We start from the raw sequence: 22971 nt of genomic DNA, 5'->3' as shown, positions 1-22971 counted from the left end.
TTGCTGAGGGACCAGGGCAGGCACGTGGGGCTGGGGCATCTGCAAATCCTTTGTGCCCTGCGGTTCTGCTTGACTCTGCACACAGAGCAGAACCCCGAACCTCCACGTGTTGTACGTGTGTCAGTGGGAGCAAAACGGGAGACGAGCAAGGCCGCACCGAGGTCACCTGGGCAGGCCCCTGGACAAGTCCCCGGGAAATGCGCATCTGCCTGGAGGGAAAGGCGGCGCTGCCATCGCACAGCGGCCAGCACTGGGCCACTGAGCGCACGTTTCTGCGTCCTGGGGACTCGCTGAGGGCTCCTGCAACCTCACAACTCTGCAAGGAAGCTGTGGTTTCCATGAGGGGACGGAGACAACGAGGCCCGGAGAATCTCAGTCGCCTGTCCCAGACGAAACGAAAACAAAGCCGGAAGCCCCCGGCCCCGGGCGGAGGTGGGGCCCCTAAAAGACCAGTCAAGCGCAGCAGTGAGCGGGGTAGACGAGAAGGTCGACCTGTAATTGGCTGAGAAATCGGAGGAGAAAACTCACTGCCTTCGGACCAGTCCGTCCCGTGGCCGCCCTGGGAGTATTTAGAGGTCAAGGGGTATCACTCTTTAACCTTACGGTGACCCCCCGCAGGGACGGCTCGTGAACGCCCACACCCCACTGCGGATGAGGGTATGTGCCCAAACCCCGCACGCGGTCACCTGGTCCGGGAAAAGGTGGGACCAGGGGAAACGCTCTCCTCGCCTGCGCGCGCCGCGGGGCATCCTGGGAGAGACATGCAAACGAGCGGCGCCCGCTCCGGCGCTGAGGTGGCTCGGCCTCGGCTGTGCCTTCCCGTCGCCCTCGGGCGGCGCTCAGCCCGCAGCGGGGGCGTGCGGACCGGTCTCCTCGCCCCCTGCTCCCGACCCCAGACGGGTCCTCCGCCCGGGCGCCGCCGCCCCGGGAGCCCCCGCCCTGGGAACCCAGACCCTGGAGCCACGCCCCCCTCAGCACCCCGGTTCTGCGAACCCCTGCCCTGGAAGCCACCGACCGGCAGGATCCTTCTCCTGGGAGCCCCCGCCCGGGAGCCCCCCTCCGGGAGCCCCCACCCCGGGAGTCACCGCCCCGGCAGCCCCCACCCCGGGAGCCCCACCACGGGAGCCCCACCACGGGAGCCTCTGCCCCGGGAGCCCCCACCCCGGGAGCCTCTGCCCGGGAGCCCCCGCCCCGGGAGCCCCACTACGGGAGCCCCACCACGGGAGCCCCCGCCCCGGGAGCCCCCACCCCGGGAGCCTCTGCCCGGGAGCCTTTGCCCGGGAACCCCACCCCGGGAGCCCCCACCCCGGGAGCCCCCAGCCCGGGAGCCCCGCCCTGGGAGCCCCCGCCCCGGGAACCCAGACCCTGGAGAGACGCCCCTCCAGCACCCCGGTTCTGCGAACCCCTGCCCTGGGAGCCACCGACCCGCAGGATCCCCCTCCTGGGAACCCCCGCCCGGGAGCCCCCACACGGGAGTCGCGGCCCCTGGAGCCCCCATCCCGGGAGCCCCCACCCCGGGATCCCCGCCCCGGGATCCACGCCCCCCTCAGCACCCCGGTTCTGCGAACCCTTGCCCTGGGACCTAACGACCCGCAGGATCCTCCTCCTGGGATACCCTGCCCCGGAGCCCCTGCCCTCGAACCACCGCTCCCTCCGGACAGGCTCCCCACCCCCGCAATTCCCAGGACCCCCGTCCTGGGAGACCCCTGCACCAAGAGACCCCTGCCCCGCACTCAGTCCTGGCTGAGGCACCGCCCCTGCCCAGGGCCCCTCTATTGGCAGCCCTCCCTCCTCCCCCAGGTGTCCCGTTGTTCCAGGGATGAGGACAGACAGGGGTCTGAGCCAGGGGACCAGAGGGACCACAGGGGGCTCTGTCGGGTGGCAGGGCGGCAGCGTTCCTCCCCCCAGGTACCAGCACGGGGCCCCACATACAGTAGGCGCTCAATTAATGTGTGGAGTGAGTGAGTGAACAGAACAAAACAGGAAAATGAACAATGAAGACTCAGCAAATGTCCTCATTTTCAGAAGAAGGAAAGAAGAGAACAGTCTGATGAAGTGGAGACAAGGCCTCATGGATCTCCCCAGCACCTTCTGGACAGTCATTGAGAAGGCAGGTGTACCCCTGGAGCAACTTAGAAGCAATGAGGGAAAGTCACACCAAGTTAATGTAATTTTTCTTTTTTTAGTTGGACAGGGAAGTAGACAGGAGAAAAACAAAAGAGCCTGGGGGCGACACTCAGCCTCGAGTGGGCACCAGTTTGGCACCCCCAGCCACGACTGCTCCTCAGGCCTTCGGTGGTCACCCCCCAGAGCACGAGGGGGGCGTCAGACCTCTCTCTCCTGGGGCCCCGCTGCCTTGGACTGTGAAGATGGAAACAGACCAGATGAACCTACACTCAGGCCACAGCCCCAGGCATCTGCCTCCACCCTGCTGGGCAGACCCTGGTGTCCAGGTGGTACTGGACCCGGGGCTGGCGTCGTGCAGGGCCTGCCTGCTGGGTTCTGGTCCAGATTTCACGCAGGCAGAGCTGGAGGAGGACAAGCGCTGGGAGCTCCCACCAGGCCCTGAGGGCCGTTCTTAGCTCACAGGGGTCACCTCTGGGCCGGCCAGGGCCCGTTACTGGACCGCATCTGGGCCTCAGCACCCAACTACCCCAGCCCAGTGTGTGAGGAAGCTCGGCCCCTCCTCCGTGAGGGTCTGCTCTGGGGGTAGGCCGGCAGCTCTTCAATCTTGAAAATGTGAGGGGCCTTCCCGCATCCTGAGCAGGTGGCTGTCCTGCCATGGGGTGGGGGAGGCCTCCTTAGGGGTCTGGAGGGGACTTCCCCAGAAGCCATGCTGGTCTAATCCCAGGGCCTGCTCCTGCCACTGGCTGGGCCCCTCCTGTGTTCTCTCCCTCCAGGTATCCTTCTTCGGTGTAAAAAAGCCCCTCCTCTGTTCTCATCTGTCTGTCTTGAAAAACAGAGCCTCCAGGGCCAGAGGCAGGACAGGTGCCAGCCTGGTGGGCCAGGTTCACTGGGGCTCGGTGGCGCTCAGCCAGGCCTCTGTCTGCTTCACTGGGGAAAGTTCTGGAAGCCTTTCCCAGAGCTGGCCACCTGTCTCTCACATTCTCCATGTGGAAAGCATGTTTAAACAGCCGCCTGTGAGAGCCCCTCTGCAGGGGAGTAGGAAGGGGCAAAGTGGGAGGCAGGTGCCTGGCGGTGATCACAGTGAGGATGGCTGGGGGATGGGAGGGCATGGAGCCAGCACCACAGGGGTGTGCTTTTGGGTCCCTGGGGCAGCAGGGAAGGGGGCAAGGAGGGTCTGCGCCGGGTATCAGCTCAGCAAGGGGACCCTGAGCCTGGAGCTGTGACATGGAACACGCTGACAGTGGTCCCCAGCACTGCTGTTTGGGGCAGCTGGAAGTACCTGGGCAGCTCTGGGACAGTGGGCAAGCCTGTCCTTTCCCTGAGGCCTGACTCCTAGAAAAGCCAGCGCTCTCTGAGAGACCAGGGTGGGCGCTGCTTCCACACCAGTGTCTCTTGTGTTCCTAAGCCCACCCCCAAGCCTTTGCCACACTCAGAGGGTCCTCCGTGCCAGTCTGTATCTTGTGATCCTAACACAATCAGGAAGAAAAGAGGACGTGCCTTAGGCCAGAAGTTTCTAACTGAATCCAGCCCTCAGATGTCTTGTCTTTGGCCTACATAGTGTCGACAACAAGAATTTGTATTAGATCTAACATTTAAAAATTGAAGGATTAAAAAAAATTGTTTTTTTCTGTCTTTTCTTGAAGAACCAGAAGAGAAACAGCAGGCCCAGAGTCCCATGTGCAGAATGGCGGGGGTCAAGCAGAAGGGTCCATTCAGGTGAGACCTGGAGCTGTGTGCCCAGCTCTCCACCACTCCCTATCACCTGCCCATACCCAGCCCTTTCATGCAGCCAACTTATCTGCAGGTCCAAGGAAAATACCAGATCTTTTTTTTTTTTAATTTGTATTGTGCTTTAAGTGAAAGTTTACTAATCAAGTCAGTCTTTCATATAAAAATTTATATACACCTTGCTCTATACTACTAGTTGCCCTCCCCCTAATGAGACAGCACAGTCCTTCTCTCCACCTTCTGTTTTCGTGTCCATTCAGCCAGCTCCTGTCCCCCTCTGCCTCCTCATCTCCACTTCGGACAGAAGCTGCCAACATAGTCTCGTGTCTACTTGATCCAATAAGCTTAGTCCTCACTAGTATCATTTTCTATCCTATAATCCAGTCCAATCCCTGTCTGAAGATTTGGCTTTGGGAATGGTTCCAGTCTCAGGCTAACAGAAGGTCTGGGGTCCATGACCTCCAGGGACCTTCTAGACTCAGTCAGACCATTAAGTCTTTTTGTGAGAATTTTATGTCTGCATCCCACTGCTCTCCTGTTCCCTCAGGGGTTGTCTGTAGTGTTCCCTGTCAGGGCAGTCATCGGTTGTAGCCGGGCACAATCTAGCTCTTCTGGTCTCAGGCTGATGTAGTCTCTGATTTATGTGGCCCTTTCTGTCTCTTGGGCTCATAATTGCCTTGTGTCTTTGGTGTTCTTCATTCTCCTTTGCTCCAGGAGAGTTCAGTCCAATTGATGCATCTTAGGTGGCCACTTGCTAGTATTTAAGACCCTAGACGCCACTCAGCAAAGTGGGATGCAGAATCTTTTCTTAATAGATTTTATTATGCCAATTGACCCAGATGTCCCCTGAAACCAGGGTCCCCAAACCCGCACCCCTGCTACGCTGGCCTTAAAATTGTTCAGATACGGGATCTTTTAACCTCTGACCTGGAAGATCTCCACAGTCACCAGCCCACTCTGCTTGTCAGTAATTTCTGAGTTGGGTGCTTTAGTAGTGGGCGGGGCAGGGAGGGTCCGCGATTCCCATGTTTTCCATCTGACCTGAGCTGAGCCCAAGGCCAGGAACTGTAGACAGAGAGGTATTTTTCCAAAGGCTCGTTCCCCAAGCCACAGCCCCCATTTCTAAAAGGTTGCCTTCTCTTTGCTGACAAGTGGCCCTTTGTCTTCCCCTCTTCCTGGGTATCTCCGTAATCTAAGAGGGGAACCTGGCGAGTAGAGAACTCCGTATGTTCTGTTCTGTGCTGGAGGGAAAGTGGGTGCTGTGGTGGGGCAGTTACAGAGGAGGGGGAGGCTGGGGGAGGGGCAGCAGGCAGCACGAGAGACCCTTCCCCATCCCAAGCCTGGTTGTTCCCAGGATCCCTGATTCTCCACTCATTCATCCAAAAGTTGTTTAGTGAAGAGGTGCTCAGCCCTGGGAGGCCACCCACCTCCCCCGTCTGCTTTCCCACGGTGCTTGCCTGGCACCATTAACCAATGACCACGCAGACAAGACGCACTGAAGTTAGGAGGAGTGCTTTTCTAAACTGGTGTTATGGATTGAATTGTGTCCCCCCCTCCCCGAATATGTGTGGGGATCCTAATCCCTGCACCTGTGGCCACACTCCCATTTGGGAATAGGGGTTCTTTGTTATGTCGATGGGGCCATGTTACTGTAGGTGTGCCCGAAACTCAATCACCTCTGAGTTACAAGGAGCAGCAAGACATCGACACAAGCAAGCACCAGTGGGTGAAGATAGATGCCATGTGACAATCACTCAGGAACGGGGCAACAAGGTGTCAGAGTAGAACTGTGTAGCACAGGGTTTTCATGGCAGATTTTTCGGAAGTAGATTGCCAGGCCTTTCTTCCAAGGTGCCTCTGATGGGCTCCAACATCCAACCTTTCGCTTAGCAGCCGAGCAGGTCCATCGTCTGCACTACCCAGGAACCCCAGATACTCAGCTGGGCAGTGATAAGTGAATGTTCCTCAGACTGATCTCGTGCCACACACATCTCCACGGGGCACAGATTCGTTGTTCCTATTTATCAGTGAGTGAGCCTCATGGGAAAACAAGTAGGTGAGGGGACTGCTCTAGAAAGAGGTTCAAGAGACACAGCGCAGGCCTCAACGCACCCATGGAAAAAGGCGTTGGGGACATTTGTGGACATCTGATTGTGGAGTGGGCATGGGACATCAGGGAGCCGTGTTTACGTTGGAGGCCGTGGTCACCACTGTGGTTACGGAAGGAAACGTACTCCCAAGCATGCAGGGGTGAGACAACATGCTTGGAATCTTCACTGTAATCCCTCGTCATGGAAAAGGGGGATGGACAGATAGTGCAGCCCAGCCCTCGTTGTTCTAGGAGTGTGAGGGGTGGGGGCACACAGCTCGCTCCTTAGTGTGCTGGAAAAGCTCCTTAATACAGGAACAAAAGCCCCCTCAATTCAGATAACACCCACCCACTCAGCCCTGGTCAGCCCGAGGCCTGGAGTCCTTCCCCAGCCCGCCTGGAGCCCATTTGCTCTCAGTCACTGATCACTGCAGAGCCTGCCCTCGCTCCCACTCAGCCTTCCTAGAGGAGGTCCACCAGAGGGGTGACTGACCGCTGGTGCAGACCCCAGCTCTGCCTTCGCCCAGCCTGCACCTGGCAGCTGGCACCTCCTCAAAGGGGTACAACGGCACCCACACCTTGGAGACAGTTACACGAGGTAACCTGGCAAATCCCGAACCTGGCCCCGCTTTGCTAAATGCCTAACGACTATGTGCTATCTCAGGATTCAAGTACCCACCCGATCACATCAGGCTCCTGCTGAAACCATCAATGGTTCCCACCGTTAGGGGTTGCATTGTGTCCCCCAGCAAGATGTGTTGAAGTCCTAGCCCTTGTAATGTGAATGTGACTCTGTTTGGAAATGGGGACTTTGAAGATGTGGTCTGTTCAAATGAGGCCATTGTAAGAAGGTGATCCCAAACCAACCTGAGTGATGTCCTCATGAAAAAAGAAGAGACACAGAGGGAAGACGGCCATTGACAGCGGAGTTGGAGATTGGAGGGATGCAGCCACAAGCCAAGGAATGCCAGGGGCCAGCAAAAACTGGAAGAGACAAGGAAGGATCCTCTCCTAGAGCCCTCAGAGGGAGCATGGCCCTGCAGACACCCTAAATTTGGACTCCCAGCCTCCAGAAGTATGAATATATTCTTTTCTTATAAACCTGAAAATGACCATCAAGGCCACCCCTTCCGAGACCTCCCCTTTACCCTCTTGCCCCATGACAAGCCTTCATCCCTGTGGGGAAAGTGGCCACCCCGAATGCTGTCATCATCCTTGCTGTTCCCATCAGATCAGGAGTAGAATGATTGGGGGTGACAGGGAGGGCCAGTCCTAATGAACTCCTGGTGGGTCCCCGCAGTGTCTGACAAAGATTAGCCCCTCACAGACATGGTGCCTGTCCTCCCCATCGAAGAAGACTCTGCCTTGCTCATCACAGAACCAAGTGCCAACACCCCACAACATGGTCTGGGGCCAATGATGATGATACCCGCACCCCCTCAGCCTCCAGGATTTCAGGTGTTGGGTGGGACTTGCACCCTGTGGATGGAGCCCCTAGGCCTGGCCGACCTACCCCTAGACAGAGCATTACTCCTGACATGGCGTCTATGGCCAATTTTCAGTCCATTTCAACAGCCCACTCCATTTCTCCTGAGCCTGGTGCCACTGGTACCCCAACCATGTAGGTTCTGGGTGGGGCTGCCAGGGTGGGCAGCCCCTTCCCAAAACGGAGCCCAGGGCCTGTCTCCAAAGCCCTTGGTCTGATGGGACATGTGCACCCCTGCAGGGTTCTAGGCAACACCTCTCAGTCAGTGCCATGACAGAAAAAAAATCTAAAATACCAACAGTCACATCTCCTCAGATAGGGGGAAAAACTCACATGCTAACCACCACCTCCTCAGACAGGAGGAAAAACATAGCAACAGTCACACCTCCTTAGACAGTGATAAAATAACACGCACTCCCCGACATTCATATCTCCTTAGACAGGAAGAGAAAATCACATGCCAACAACAGTCACGTCTCTTCAGACAGAGACACTAACACAGACAATCACGTCTCCTCAGACAGTGGTAAAATAACACACAGTCCCCGACAGTCACATCTCTTCAGAAAGGAAGAAACATTAACACAGCAACAGTCACACCTACTCTGACAGGGTCATGGATTGAATTATGTCCCCCCAAAAATGTGTATCAATTTGGCTGGGCTGTGATTCCTGGTACTTTGTGATTTTCCTGTATGTTGTAAATCCTGCCTCTATGATGTTGAGGGAGGATGGGCAGCAGTTGTGTTAGTGAGGCAGGACCTCAACCTACAGGATTGGATTGTGTCGAGGCAATCTCTTGAGATATAAAAGACAAAAGTGAGCAGAGAGACAGGGGGACCTCACACAACCAAGAAAGCAGCGCCTGGAGCAGAGCACATCCTTTGGAAACGGGGTCCCTGCACCTGAGAAGCTCCTCGACCAGGGGAAGATTGAGGACAAGGACCTTCCTCTAGAGCCGAAAGAGAAAGCCTTCCCCTGGAGATGATGCCATGAATTTGGACTTGTAACCTACAAGACTGAGAAAATAAACTTCTTTGTTAAAGTCATCCACTTGTGGTATTTGTTATGGCAGCATGGTGACTCAGACAGAAACTCTAACACACGGACAGTCATGTCTCCTCAGACAGAAACAGTAACATACAGTCACATCTCCTCAGATAGTGATAAACTAACACGCACCCCCGGACAGTCACGTCTCCTCCGACAGGAAGAAACATTCACACACCAACAGTCACACCTGCTCAGACAGAACTACTAAAATACAATCATGTCTCCTCAGACAGAAACACTAACACACAGACAATCACGTCTCCTCAGACGGCGATAAAATAACACTTGCTCCCTGACAGTCACATCTCCTCAAAAGGAAAAGAAACTTTCACATGGACAGTCACATCTCCTCAGACAATGATAAAATAACATGCACTCCTCAACAGTCACGTCTCCTCAGACAGGAAGAAACATTCACACACCAACAGTCACACCTGCTCAGACAGAAACACATGGACAGCATGTCTCCTCAGTGATAAAAATCGAAAACCAACGTGATTTGGCAAAGGCCTTTTGTTTTTGAAATTTTTTTAAATAAAAAAAACAACCATTCCCACACATAAGATTCATCTTATCTGGTCTGAGGAAAAACATTAAAGATGGAGTTAAAAAAAAAAAAAAGTAAAACCCCAAATAATGATAAAAATAAGACACATCCTCCATAAAAACCTGGACTAAACTATCTAACCATTCACGTTTAGTCAGTATTCACAGCGTGAGTGGACCACCAGAGTATAAAAATAAAGCCGCGAGTCGCTGCTATGTGGAGTCCGTCCAATGTCTGCCGGCCCCCTGGACTCAGAGCTCCTCCTTGGCCCGACCCAGCTGTGTGGCATGCTCCTCGATGAACTGACTCAGGTGCTCCAGGTCCCTGTCGGCGCCCTCAAACCTGATGGGGTTCTGCTTGTCCCCACTGGGCGCAAAGTAGATGGTGGGGAAGCCATCCACCTTGTAGTGGTCGCTGGTGGCCTCGTTGGCCGTGGCGTCCATCTTGGCGATGACCAGGCCCTTGTGGCTGCGGTACTTCTTGCCCAGCGCGGTATACACGGGCTCCAGCTGCTTGCAGTGCCCGCACCACGGGGCGTAAAACTCGATGAGCACGTCCTTGCTGGGGTCCAGCACGATGTCCTCAAAGGTCTTTCCTACCACCACCTTGACCGGCCCCTTGTTGTTCTTGGGCACTGGCTGCGACTTGATGACTGGCTTCAGTTTCCCTGTAGGGGAAGCAAGAGGGGTGGGTCAGTGCACACAGGCCGCCAGCCCAGGAGGGGGCGGGGATGGCAGGGGGCCCCAGGGTGGGGGCGGGGGTGGCGGGTGGCCCCAGGGTGAGGGAGGGGGTTGCAAGCGGCCCCAGGGTAGGCCAGTGCAACCCTGCCAGGCTGGAAGGACCCAGCCCTAGAAGCTGAGGGCAAGGCCGGTCCTGGCCACCTATCTGGGGCGGAACGATCTGGGGACGCTGGCCCCACAGGACAGCGGACTGATGAGGCCCCAGCACCACGGAGAAGGAGGAGCCATGACTAGAAGACCCGAGAATGGGGGTCTGCCACAGCTCTGCCGGCTCCACCGAGCTCGGTAAAATTTCCCTGAAGCCTCAAAGTGAGTTGCCCACCTTTGCAAAACTTATGTCTACGTCCAAAATACTTCCAGTATTTTAAAAATAAGGTTCCTAAAAATTTCCAAGATATGCCTGCCAACTTTCTTAAGAAAAAAAGAAAGGAAAGGAAAGGAAAGGAGAAAAAAAAGGAGGAGAAAACGAGCTGGCGCTGCCCCAGGCCGCCCTCCCGAGGCCAAGAGGGTGCTGACGAGGCTCTGCGTCGAGTCATGGGACCCTACGTGGCTGCCCCTTCAGATATGTCCCACACCTCCCGGCTCCCAGATAGACACCCTGCCTGTGGGTAACCTGAAGAAGCTCTGAGCTGGACCCCAAAATCCTGCTTTTACTTTCAAGCTGACATTGTAGGGATCGCCCCAGAGGAAGAAAGAGGTTCCCACATGTTAGTGAAGGCTCTGCTGCACCGTCCTCCCCCTACTCTGGGGGCCACCCTGCCCCCGCTTACAAGATCGCAGGTGTGTTGTGGGGACCTGCTTTCTCACTGCAATGAGGATGTGAGTGGGGCCTTTGGGGGTGCCGCAGGCTGGCGGTGGGACCCTGATCTCCCACTGCAATGAGGACCTGAGGGAGGCCTCTGGGGGTGCCGCAGCCTGGCGGTGGGGGCCTGTGGGGCCCATGTGCTCACCCTCCTTGAAGGCTGTTACAAACTCGCGCAGGGCATCGGCGTCGAACTCAGTGGGCTCCATGGCGAACCTGCGTCCACCCTCATCCAGCACAGCCGCGTTGACGTCCTCCCCGCTCTCGCCAAGCCCCAGGTCCTTCACCTCCGAGGCATAGTCCTCCTCGTCGGCGATGGCGAACGTGTACTCGGGGAAGTCCTTGGCCACCTCCAGGACTTTGCTCCGCCAGAACTGCGTGGCTGGGGGGACGGAGGTGTTCCTGAGAGTCTGCTGGCTGCCCGCCTGACCCCCTTGACTCCCCACCTGCCAGGGCCCATCCCCCTCATCCCCACCTGCCAGGATCCTTCCCCCACATCCCCTTCCTGCCAGGATCCTTCACCCACACCCCCTACCTGCCAGGGCCCGTCCCCCTCACCCCGATCTGCTAGGGCCCTGTCCCCCTCACCCCCGCCTGCCAGGGCCCGTCCCCCTCACACCCTGTGTCCCCTGACCCCCACTCACCAGCTCTGTAGTCAAAGCTGAAGTCCACACTGAGGTAGACTACCACCAGAGGCCTCCGGGTGTAGCGCTTGGCCTCGGTGGTGACCCTGCGATGGCCTACCAGTGGCAGGGCGTGCTGCACCACGTGGTCCCTGATGACCAAGGCCTCCGTGGAGCCCTGGTGGGACGAGAAGGCGTGAGGGGGCACCCACACCCCAACCCCTGCTCATGATGGCTGTGGTCAGGCCTGGAGTATGATAGGAATCCTGGGTTTGCCTGTCAAGTACACCCGGTGGGGACACTTGGCAGGCTTCGGAAGTATAGGCCAATCTCACAGGTCAAGACTGGATTTACTAGCCGCTGACCCACTGCCCATGCAGGACCCTGCTACAGGCCCCCACCCTCACAGCCCTGGGTCTGGAAACACCCCAGCCACAGAGAAAAGCGCAAGACAGGCTGCCCTCCAACCTGAGAGGTCTCTACACCACAGTGCATTGCAGATGGCTTGTGTTTCCCAAAATATGTGCTGAAATCCTGTCCCCATATCTGCAAATGCAACCCTGCTTGGAAATAGGGTCCCCCTATCATGTTAATGGAAAACCTGGTGGTGTAGTGGTTAAGTGCTACAGCTGCTAACCAAAGGGTCGTCAGTTTGAATCCGCCAGGTGCTCCCTGGAAACTCTATGGGGCAGTTCTACTCCTTCCTATAGGGTCGCTATGAGTCGGAATTGGCTCGATAACACTGGGTTTGGTTTTTGGTTTTATCGTGTTAATGAGGTCATGTAAAAAGGTGGGCCCTAAACCTGATGCCTTCAGTTATCAAACAGCAAAAGAGACACAGACACACAGGGTGAATGGGAGGCCACGGAACTTTGAGGCTACAAACAAAGACCCTCCCTAGAACTGTTGCTCTAATTGGACTTCTAGTCCCCATAACTGAGACAGATTTCTGTTTCTTAAAGTCCCCTATGTGTGGTATTTCTGCTACGGTGGCCCTTGGGCACTGAGACAGGGTAGGAGTCAGGCAAGACAGCCAAAGGCTGCGGGGGGGGGGGTGGCGCAGGACTGCGGTCCAGCGGGGGTTCCGGGCTGTGGGGTTCCCGTTCCGGGAGTCACAGGGTACAGACTCAGACACATGCAGCAGTGGGGTCCTCTCGCCTAAAACCACCACCCTCCATGAGCCCTGACAACACACTGGGAATGGGGCTAAGATGGGAAAGTCCCAGGTTTCCAAACCTGGACACTCCCGGCCAGTGCCCACACTCACCTGAACATCCATCACATGGCTCTTGGGCTCAAATCGAGACTGGAACCTCTCTGGCTGCATCACGACTAGTTTCCCTGGGGTGACTTTCAAAAACTTGGCAATCTCGGCACTGAAGGTGTGGTGGAACTTGTAGTCCTCTCGTAGGCTGTTGGCTGAAGGAGGGATCGGACGACAGCAAGAATCTACCATGTTTCTTAAATGCCTGGGTCCACCCCAGCCACTCCGGCCACTTAGATGCTGGGGAGCCAGGAACCTAGAGCTGTGTATGCAGGTCGGAGACCTGAAACCCACTCAGAGTCTGTGAGAGAGACAAGCTGAACGTTCGTGGAGCCCAGAGCTGATGCATGGAGAGCCATCAGCTGCAATGCGGAGAAGCCGTGACAGGGGCAACACATGGTTCACAGACGGGGTTTCCGGGTTGGGTGCCTCCCGGGGGCTGTGCCCTCCTCCTCAGTTATGGGGGCCTGAACGTAGCACTTTTGCTCCAAACCAAAACCCACTGCCATCAAGTTTATTGCAACTCATAGCAACCCTATAGGCCAGGGTAGAACTGCCCTATAGAGTTTCCAAGGTGCACCTAGTGGATTCGAATTGCCAACTTTTTTGTTAGCAGCTATAGCTCTTAACCATTACACCACCAGGGTTTCCCTGGCACTCTTGCCACCCACACTTTTAAAACACTTATGAAAACTCCAGAGATGAAACTTCACTATCTAAGGACATTCTAGAACAGGAGTTGGCAAACTTTCTGCAAAGGATCAGATAGTATTTTTGGCTTTGTAGGCCATGTGGGCACCTCAATTCTTCTATGGTCATGCAAAAGTGGACGCTGTAAACACGTGGCAGTTGCTGAGAGTCAATCTAGCTTTATTTACACAGCCTCCTGCCCGGAACCTAGGTCAGCTCACCTTCAAGCCCTTGCCATCTGCCTGGCTGGTTCTATGATTAGCGCACAAGGCTAAGCCTCACCAGGGCCAGTTGGCCTATGAAGACCACGCGGCTCACCCACGATGGCCCCTGATCCAGGGGTCTGGGGTGTCCACGCTGGGGGGCAGGTGGGCCAAGAATGGGGCTGGGACACCAGGCGTGGGGCAGCCTCTGGACTCAGATTTAGATTTGATCATACCCGTGCCCTGCTGTGCGCCTCCAGGTACCCCTCCGTAAAAACAAACACTCAAGTCTCCCTCAGGCTGTTGTGAGGATTAAGCAAAGCAGCCCACCTCAGGACCCCCAAACACGGGTCTCTCCCAGTTCTAAGCCTCCTGGGGCTCTGAACCCTTGTGCTGACGGAGCTGCAGGTGGAGACGGTCACCACAGATGTCACCCCCCCGCCACAATCAGACCCCCGCAGCCCCCCAGCTCCCTCATATGGAGGGGAGCAGAGTCCACAGTGGCCTGGATGTGGCCAGTGTTGCTCCATCTCACACGCGCTGGACCAAGTGTCACCAGAGCAGCCAGAGACCGGCCTCCACCTGGCCCTGCCCCAGGCTCCACTCACCTGCCTCCTGGTACTGCTGGTAGGCTGGGTCACTCTCCCCCTGGAAGACCCCGATGATGATGACATCATCCCCGTCCTTCAGGAATTCCTGCACCTGCTTCAGTGCCACGACCGCCTTGGAGGGAGGCCCGGCCTGCTCCACCATGTAGTTCACAATGCCTGGGGGCAGGGGATGCTGAGGGTGGGCTCGGGGCCACGGTCTACCCACATCCACCCCATTGTCCACCCCACAGCCCAGGTCTGCCATATCCACCCCATTGTCCACCCCACAGCCCACATCTGCCGTGTCCATCCCACCGTTCACCCCACAGCCCAGGTCTGCCATGTCTACCCCATTGTCCACCCCACAGCCCACGTCTGCCATGTCCACCCCACTGTTCACCCCACAGCCCACATCTGCCATGTCCACCCCACTGTTCACCCCACAGCCCACGTCTGCCATGTCCACCCCATTGTTCACCCCACAGCCCAGGTCTGCCATGTCCACCCCACTGTTCACCCCACAGCCCATGTCTACCTCATCATCCACCCCACAGCCCAAGACAGCCCACGCCTGCCCACGTCCACCCGACTGTCCACCTTGCAGCCCGTGCCTGCTCACATCCACCCCATGGATGGCCCACGTCTACCATGTCCACCCCACTGTCCACCCTGTGGCCCCCTACCATATTTTTCTCGAGGACCATTGTAATCAAAAGGCTTCCCACGGCGAAAGATCTTCAGAGTCGGGTAGCCAGAAACAGAGAACCGTTGAGCCAGGTCTGTCTCTGCGATGGCATCGACCTTGGCCAGGGGGATTGGTGGTGAGCGTCGGCTGAGTTCCTTGGCTGCCTTCTCATACTCAGGGGCAAGCTTCTTGCAGTGCCCACACCTGCAGGACAGAGCCGGTCTGTCAGGCCTGCTGAGGAGGGGTGAGCCTTGGCCAGCAGGCAACAAACCCCAGCAGAGTCCCCAGAGCTGCGGCTCCAACCTGCTATGGCCACACATCCCAGGAGGGGGCAGACAGCCCTGGGAGGTTCACAGCCGTGGGGGAGGCATATAGCCGTGGGGGAGCCTTATAGCCCTGGGGAGCCTCACAGCACCTGGGGGAGGCTCACAGCACTGCAGGGGTGAGGCAACATGGCGGTGCAGCACGTGGTACAGACACCATAGGGATACAAGTCACTGTGGCAAGATGAGGGAGACCCCCATGGGGGAAGGGGTCTTCTGAGGGACAGAAGAGGACCTGACTCAGAGCAACGACCTCACAGCAGATGGTGGGAGCCAGCACAGGCCTACCGGGGCACAGGATGGGAGCAGAGGCACAAAGAGACACACAGAACACCAGCTCACACAGTGGGGCATCGCAGGAGGCCAGGCATTGGGACCCTGAACTCGGACCATGGACAGGAAGCCCAGGCAGATGCAGTTAGAACTGGCTCTGCTACCAACCCAGCCTCCAGCAGAGATGAGGGAGAAACTACAGTTCTACCCCAGGAGGAGCGAGGGGCTGGACCAGGCCAGGGAGCCCCGCTGCCCTCCCCAGTCAAGGCCAGATCAACATCAGCCACCAGCCAGCACGCCGCCGTGTCCTGGACTGTGGGGCCCGGCAGCAGCCGTGGCCTTGGGCTGGAGTGACTCCGTGTTACTCTCCACCCAGGAGTACACAGCGTCTCCTCAGGCTCTGTAGGATCTCCCTTGCTGGCCCACTTACGTCCCCGGCCCCATTGGAGGGCCCGCAGGCTGCAGCATGGCCCAGCAAGGCTGTGACGACAGACACCCCACAGCACCCCCTTACCACGGGGCATAGAACTCCACCAGGATAATGTCTGCCTCGTCCACAACACTGTCAAAGTTCTCCGCAGTCAGCACCAGCGTAGCCTCAGGCGGGGGTGTCCAGGTGGGCTGGGCGACCTCTCTAACCTTGGCAACAATTTCTGGAAAAAACAGATGAGTGTGACCACAAGCTGAGGATCCTGGCGGGGTGGGCAGGGGCAGACAGGCAGCAGGTGCCATGAAGGCCCGTGTCTACAGCTGGTGCCACCTGCAGTTAGAGGACCCAGAAAAGTCCAAGAGCCCTGTTTTCAGTGACTGGGAGCAGCCTTGCAGCCACCCGCACAGCCCTGGCTCTGCAAAGCCCCTCTGTCCAGGAAGGCAGTGCCACCCAGGGCCACCGGGCCCCTCTGTCCGTGCATGTACACGTATGCAGTATGCACAAACCCAGGGGACGTGCCTGAGGAGTCCCAGTAGCCGGACTCACGGACAGGGCACAGACAATGTTCCTCCAAGGAACTTCCCAAGAACCACCGGGAACAGCGCCCGCAACTTCCTTCTTCCTTTTCCTTGCAGAGCCCAGGCCCTAGGGGGTCCTGGTGCTCCCAAAGGCAGACCCTGTGCCCGACACACCCAAGCCTGGCCCCTCACCTCTGGCTTACTTAACTCCAGACCTTGGGCACCAGGGTCTGGGATGGGACACTACCTCCCACCTGAGTGGAATTTAGGCCTCAGTCCCCAAAATGTCACCACAGAGAGTACCTGCAGGGCCTGGGGTGCCCAGGCAAGCCTGCCACATTCTGACGACTTTTCTTCTTGTCTCTGTGGTGGATTCTGCGTGTTCACTTGGCCAGATTATTGGCACCAGCTGTTTGGTCCAATATGGTCCAGGTGTTGCTGAAAGGTGTCTTGTAGACATGGCTAGCATCCACTATTAGCTGACCTGAGTAAAGGACATCACTCTCCATAATAGGGGTGGGCCTCATCCATCAGCTGAAGGCCTTGAGCGCAAACATTGAGGTTTCCCCGTGAGAGGGACTAGGCCTCAAGACAGTAACAGAAATCCTGCCAGAGTTTCCAGCCTGCTGATAGCCCTACGGATTTCGGACTTGCCTGCCTACAACCATGTGTGCCGTTTCTTACCGGTTCCATTTCTCTGGAGAACCCTGACAGTCTCCACTGCCCAACCCCCACCTCCACTCTCTGTCCAGGGGAAGCACCCTGGCCACCTCCTGAGTGCGGTGCCTGCTCACCTTCCTGCGTCCTGGCACCCTCATAGTCGACAGCCTGCCCCTTCTTGAGGATCTTGATGGTGGGGTAGCCGTTTACGTCAAACCTTCCAGCCAATGTCGATGCTGTGGTCGCATCAATCTTGGCCACAGGGATGGGGGGATCGTCGCCCTTCAGCGTCTCGGCAATTTTTTCATATTTTGGCGCAAACTGCTTGCAGTGCCCGCACCTAGAGTTAGATTTAGGAAAAGCTAGTCACAGTACCCATGGAGGTTAGAATCCAGTCGTGCTCACAAAAACGGAGGCTCAGGGGTCAGAAACACCCGAGTTAGGAGGAGAGAGGCAACAAGCATGAGGTAGGCTGGGGGCTTTGAGGGCAGAGCCGGGCCGGAGCACCCTCACCACCAGACAGAGCCAGGCTCGAATGCCAGGTCTTCCTTGGCAAACACTTCCAGCAGCACCAAACTTCACATCTAAGTTTCTCACATCTGATCCTGGGACACTTCTGGGGGGTCTGTGAGGTCAAAACTCTGTAGCAAGCCACTGTCTATTTCTGTCCCTCACTCCTCAGGCAGGGGGCTTCCAGGGGCCGTGGGCCTGGAGCGTGCCCGCACACTGACATGAGATGTGACAGGCCACTGCAGTTAAAAACTCAACAAATATTCTAAAAATTTCTAACGTGGCAACACTGGACAGACGTGACCCACAGAAAAGCTCTCTGGGGCCTCGCAGGTCCTGAGACCTGCTGACTCATCAAGAAGGGACAGCACAGCCACCTCGGACACCTGCCATGAGGACGACCGAGTCAGAGGTCTAAAGTAAAACACCGTGTGGTGCCAGAACAGCAGGCATGCACAGGCCACCTGCACAACCTGACGACTCACAGGACGGAGGCAAAGAAAAGGTGACAGAACACCAGGTATTGCACAGGCTACCTGCACAACCTGAGACTCACAGGACAGAGGGAAAGAAGAGGTGACAGAACAGCAGCAAGGGGAGGGACAGAACACCAGACGTGGTTAATGCAAGGTGCCACACTACAGGGTTGAAAGACGGACAGGAGGTAAGTTTGCAACTGTCTCCCCAGGGCTATGTGCACACTTGGGGGGCCAGTGGGAAGGGGGTGGGCTGAGAAGTCTCTGTCATGACTCAGTGCCCCTTCGTTGCTCCCGGCACTGTCACCACCTGACAAACTCAAACTTCAGGCCCTTGGACGCTGGCGCGAGGCGTCTTCGTCCAGAAAAGTAGCATGTCAGGGCGGGTCGGTGAGTGACCGCACCCAGGGCTGCTAAGCCTGTCCCAAGCCCTCCTGCTGACCCAGTCTGAAGCCTCGGATGGGCCCTGGCCCACCCGGAGCCTGATGCCCGACTCTCACCAGGGTGCGTAGAATTCCAGCAGCACTGTGTCCCTGTCAGCCACGAAGGTGTCGAAGTTTGAGTCGTTCAGGACCAGGACGCCGTTTTCCTCCTTCACTTCCGAGTCACCGTCCACATCCTCCTCCTCGTCCTCTGCGTCCTCATCTTCGATGGCATCTTCTATGCTGGAAGAATCTGAGAGGAAACACCGGGTGTCAGGGAACTGGCTACTAACCCGGCTGCTAACTGAAAGGTTGGCAGTTCCAACTCACCCAGTGGCTCCACAGGAGAAGACCTGGTGATCTGCTCCTGTGAAGATTTCAGGTGAGAAAACCCCCATAGGGGGCAGTTCTCTTCGGTCACATAGGGTTGCTGTGAGTTGAAATCGACTTGACAACACCCAACAGCATTTTACGATGTGTAATCTTCAAGTTCTAAAACTGCTGTCACTCTTTTGAGATGCTAGGAACCTTCAGTGTGGACCCTTTCAAGAGCTTTACTTGTGTCCAAATTTTTTGTCTATTTTCGCTCCCGCCCTAGGCACTTCGCCTCTACTAGATTTTTTGACTAACTACGGCTGAAGACCCCAAGTAATACAGTTTAATGAATAGTTGATGAAACAGCTTCCTGGAGCCGAAAGCCTGGAAATATGTCGAGTCCTGGGGCACCTGGCCCAGCCATCCCACTCACCCGCACGCTGGGTGCCACTGAAGGCTGCATGTTGAGGTCTGGGCACTGCTGGTCCAGGGTCCACACTTGTCAGTAGCACCGAGGGTGACATATGCCCCCCTCTGCAGACCCGGCCCCACCTCCCTGATACCACTCCAGTACAGGTCCCTCCCGTTCCCACTGAGATCTGCCGCCTCAGCCCCACAGACCCACCCTCAGTGCAGACCCCCACATCCCTGTGCTGAGCAGCACCTCATCCTGCAGTTCCCCCCACGCCTATTTCCTCAACTGCTGTGCTTTCTCTGGGTGAGGGAAGGCCCGGCCTGGCTCCCAAGCCCTCCTAGACCCAGACGGAAACAGCTCCTTCCTGCTTTTCATGCTGGAGGAAGGGTACGAACCCCAGCTCTGAGCAGGGACGATTTCACTTCATATTCATAAGGCAGCCTAAGGGTTTGACACTCCTTCGGGGGCAGGAGAGTGGAACCACATTTCACTTCCATGGTCCCCCAGCCACCTCCAGGGTGGGAGCTACTCCATGAGGAATTTAGGGCCCGCTGAGCCAGATGCACCAAACACCCACAGGTTCTCTGCTTCAAAATGCTTCCCCCAGAGCACAAGAGACCGCCACATGTCATTACCAAGGTAGTTTGATTTTCCCAAACAACAGACACGTGGCATCATGGGGCTTTGGGTCTTACGCATCACCTTCTCCAGCCACTGTCCCACCGGCAGCCAGAGCAGAGCCACAGAGCATGGCAGTCTCGTTAACTCTGAGCTGCAAAGTGTCAGTGGGCCAAGGATTACTCCTTCTTGGAGATGCTTCCTGGGAGATGAGTCGACATGGCTTGTCACTCTGTTTGGGGCTGAGACGAGGTGAGGGCTTGAAGACCTGCCTTCAAAGGTGGAGGTGATGGAGGAGGGGGAGATGGAGGTTGGAAAGGCGGAAGTGATGGGCAACCTGAGGCTTGAGTCATTGGAGTTTGAGCTCATTTAGTGTTTGTACTTTGGGGACATTTAGGTGCTCAGAGACTACTGTTCTGTTTTAACCTAAGGAGATGCGAAAAAACAGGAAAAGCTTAAGGCTTAGAAAATCTGGGGTGGGGGTGGGTACAGCCTAGTATACCGGTTTTGTCAATTTATTGAAATGAAACGGCCAGGATGCCCTCAGAGGTGGCAAGAGGACTCTCCCTGGGAGGCTAACAAGCCAGGCATCCTGGACTCCCCCCAGAGGCAGCTCCCCTTCATCTCTCCTGTATTAGTCATCTGTGACCCACAGCAGGGCCGCCAGGGTACAGATACACCTGCAGGTCCTATCAGCCTGGAGGTGCACCCCACTTTGCCGTCCTCCGCCCCAGGCCTCTCAAGTGCCCTCCAAAAGCAGTGCAATGGATTGAATTGTGTCCGCCAAAATATCCTAACCCCTATACCTGAATTGGGGTCCTGGTGGTGGAGTGGTTAAGAACTTGGCTGCTAACCAAAAGGTCGGCAGTTTGAATCCACCAGCTGCTCCCTGGAAACCCTATAGGGCGGTTCTACTTTGTCCTATAGGGTGGCCATAAGTCTGAATCAGCTGGATGGCAATGGGTTTTGGTATACCTGAATTCATTCCTTCTGGAAATAGGGTATCTCTGTCGTGTTAACGAGGCCCTATCGGTACAGGGTGTGTCCTAGACTTAATCACTTCTGAGACATAAGCAGCAGCACAGACAAAGATGAGAACCACAAACTGGGAAAAATGCTGTGTGAAGTCGCCAAGGAACAGAGAAAGAGGCTGAGACAAGGACCTTCCCCCAGAGCCAACACTGTCTTCCCCTAGAGTCGGTGCCCTGAATTAGGACTGGGAGCCTCCTGAACCGTAAAAATAAATATCTGTTCTTTAAAGTCACTCACTTGTGTTACAGCAACACTGAGAAACTGTGATGAGCATGTTTGTTGGACCCAAGACAAACCTAAGACAAACTCATTCTGATTATTAGCTATGTTCCAAAAGGTACCCTCCAACCACACTGAGCCTCAAACTTAACCTGCTTCTCCTTTTATCCTGCCTAGGAATCAAGGAGGAACTACTTAAAATGCAGTTCCTGCTGCACTCCTGGTTCAGTACATTCTGGGAGTCTGCATTCAAATCATCCCAGGTGTGTGTCCGGAAACACACTTGTGGGCAACATTAGCAGAGACAGGTGCCTTTCACCACGTGCTGGTTTCACTTTTTTTTTTTAAAGACTACTGAGCTGGTAAGTGACCTGCACACACGTTACTTAACCTGTTTAAAAAGTATAAAGTTCACACTTCCCTGCAGAGGATTACTGGAAAATAGGGCTTATTTATTTTGGCACAAACTCTCTTGGAAAAAACTAGTGACGAAAAGAGCAGAGCAAAAGGAGATTAAGGGCAGTAATGGGACGCTGTCCTCTAGGAAGTTCGCCCTCAAATTTTCAAAGTTCCCAGGTGCCGCTGGCTGATGTCAAGAGGCGGCGGGGACGCTGACCTGCAGCCACGTCCTGGGTGTTTGTCCTGCCCGCGCAGCCGCTTTGCGCAGCGCCTCGCGGGAGGGTCGGCACCTGAGCCAGAAGGCCGGCGCCTCCTGGCTCCAAAGAACGCGAACAACGTCCCTTCCTCACTCAACCCAGAACCCTCGGCCCGCTCGCTCCAGCTCCGCCAACCGCGGTTCAGCAAGTACAAGCACCGTCCGCGCACTCCCGGGCGCGCCCTCCCCGGGACCCTGTGTGACAGCCCAATCCCCAGCCCCCATCCTTGGTCCGCTCACCTGCGCCTTCCCTGCTCACCTGCCTGCTCCCCTGCGCTCTCACCCGCGCCCTCCCTTCTCACCTGAGCCCTCCGCAGCACCTGCCCGCAAAGCGCTCGCTCACCTGCACCTTCCCTGCTCCCCGGCGCTCTCACCCGCGCCCTCCCTTCTCACCTGCGCCCTCCCCAGCACCTGCCCGCAAGCTGCCCGCTCACCTGCGCCTGGCTCCTGCGCACACGCCACGGCCAGCAGCTGCGCAAGCGCCAGGAGCAGGAGGAGAAGGCGCGCGGTAACCGGCCGCATGGCGGCGGCGACGGCTGCGGCTCCCGGTTCCCGGCCCGGCTGCTCCGACCCGCGACCCGCGGACGCTGCCTGCACCCCGCGCTGCCGGCACTTCCTCTTCTATGGCCGGAACGTGAGGTGCCCCCTTCCGATTGGCTGCGCCGCGACCGCCAATCCGGGGCTGCCACTCGGATCGCTGGGAGCGTGCGCGCGGAGGGGGACCGGGACGGTGCTGGCGAAGCGGGCGGACCGCGTCGAGCGGCGCCGGAGACGCCTCGTGGCGCCATTGGCTAGTACCGGGTGGGCGGGGCGAGGTTGGGAGACGACCCGGGGCACCATTCGCCGGTAGCGTGGTGTGTGGGGCGGGACAGGCTATGCTTCAGGGCGCCATTGGCCGGCAGCTCGGCGTGCGTGTCTGTTTGGGTGGGGCGACGCCCTGCGCCGCCATTGGCTGGAAGCGTGGCGGGGAGGCGGGGCGGGCCGAGGGGCGGGGCAGAGCAGGAGAGGAGGAACGGAAGCGCTACGCCTCGGGGCGCCATTGGCCGGCACCATGGGGGTGGGGCAGGAGACACCTTGTGACACCATTGGCCGGCAAAGTGGAGGGGGGCCGGGCGGCGCCGAGGCCACGCGGATGCGCGCGCCAGCTTCCGTCGCGGAGCGGCGCAGGGTGCACGTGCTGACGGCGTGCTGCGGACACGTCGGCTGGACACGTGCCGATGCTCTTCCTCGGGACGGGGAGCAGGGCGCGAAGGGAGGGGATGGCCTCTGTAGGTCGGAGAAGCACCTGGGCGCTACCCTGGGTCGAGAACGGTTGTGCCTGAAGGATGAACGAGACAAGGAGGCCAAAACACTAGACAGACAGGAGAAATCGGACGTATGCCTGTCTGTGCCGGTCGTTGAGTGAGGACCAAAGAGCAGGCCGGCCAGACTAGCAGTTCGTAAGCGGACCTGTTTAGCTTCTAGTTATTTGTCAGGTC

The 22971-nt window shown here is 57.2% G+C and overlaps 1 protein-coding gene across 2 annotated transcripts; it reads right to left on the bottom strand.

Annotated features, from left to right (window-relative positions):
• Positions 1-8977: 8977 nt before the first annotated feature.
• On the bottom strand, positions 8978-22060 carry PDIA4 (protein disulfide isomerase family A member 4). Of its 2 annotated transcripts, XM_064289580.1 has the most exons (11): positions 21928-22060; positions 18318-18492; positions 16966-17171; positions 15741-15876; positions 15038-15042; positions 14709-14849; positions 13961-14119; positions 12463-12614; positions 11217-11373; positions 10721-10954; positions 8978-9697 (listed from the first exon to the last, which is right to left on the bottom strand). In XM_064289580.1, the coding sequence occupies exons 1-11, from the start codon at positions 22013-22015 to the stop codon at positions 9282-9284; spliced, it is 1869 nt and encodes a 622-aa protein (XP_064145650.1). In that variant the 5' UTR covers positions 22016-22060; the 3' UTR covers positions 8978-9281. The 2 variants fall into 2 exon arrangements, with proteins under 2 accessions (XP_064145650.1, XP_064145649.1); XM_064289579.1 differs by lacking the exon at positions 15038-15042 and having other exon boundaries at positions 14626-14831; positions 15738-15876.
• Between the last annotated feature and the right edge of the window lie 911 nt (positions 22061-22971).

The sequence above is a fragment of the Loxodonta africana genome, chromosome 8, assembly GCF_030014295.1.
Source record: "Loxodonta africana isolate mLoxAfr1 chromosome 8, mLoxAfr1.hap2, whole genome shotgun sequence".
Classification (NCBI taxonomy): Eukaryota; Metazoa; Chordata; class Mammalia; order Proboscidea; family Elephantidae; genus Loxodonta; species Loxodonta africana.
Note: the sequence above shows the minus strand (reverse complement) of the source record. Positions and strands in the feature narration are given on the sequence as shown.

Bases quoted from the DNA above. Each gene is read 5' to 3' on its own strand.
- PDIA4 (XM_064289579.1), bottom strand. From the start codon at position 22,015: ATGCGGCCGGTTACCGCGCGCCTTCTCCTCCTGCTCCTGGCGCTTGCG. The intron at 18,493-21,927 runs GTGAGCGGGCAG...GTTTCCTCTCAG, and splicing joins TGCGCAGGAGCCAGGCGCAG to ATTCTTCCAGCATAGAAGAT. The intron at 12,615-13,960 runs GTGAGTGGAGCC...TCCCTCCTTCAG, and splicing joins CCAGCAGTACCAGGAGGCAG to CCAACAGCCTACGAGAGGAC.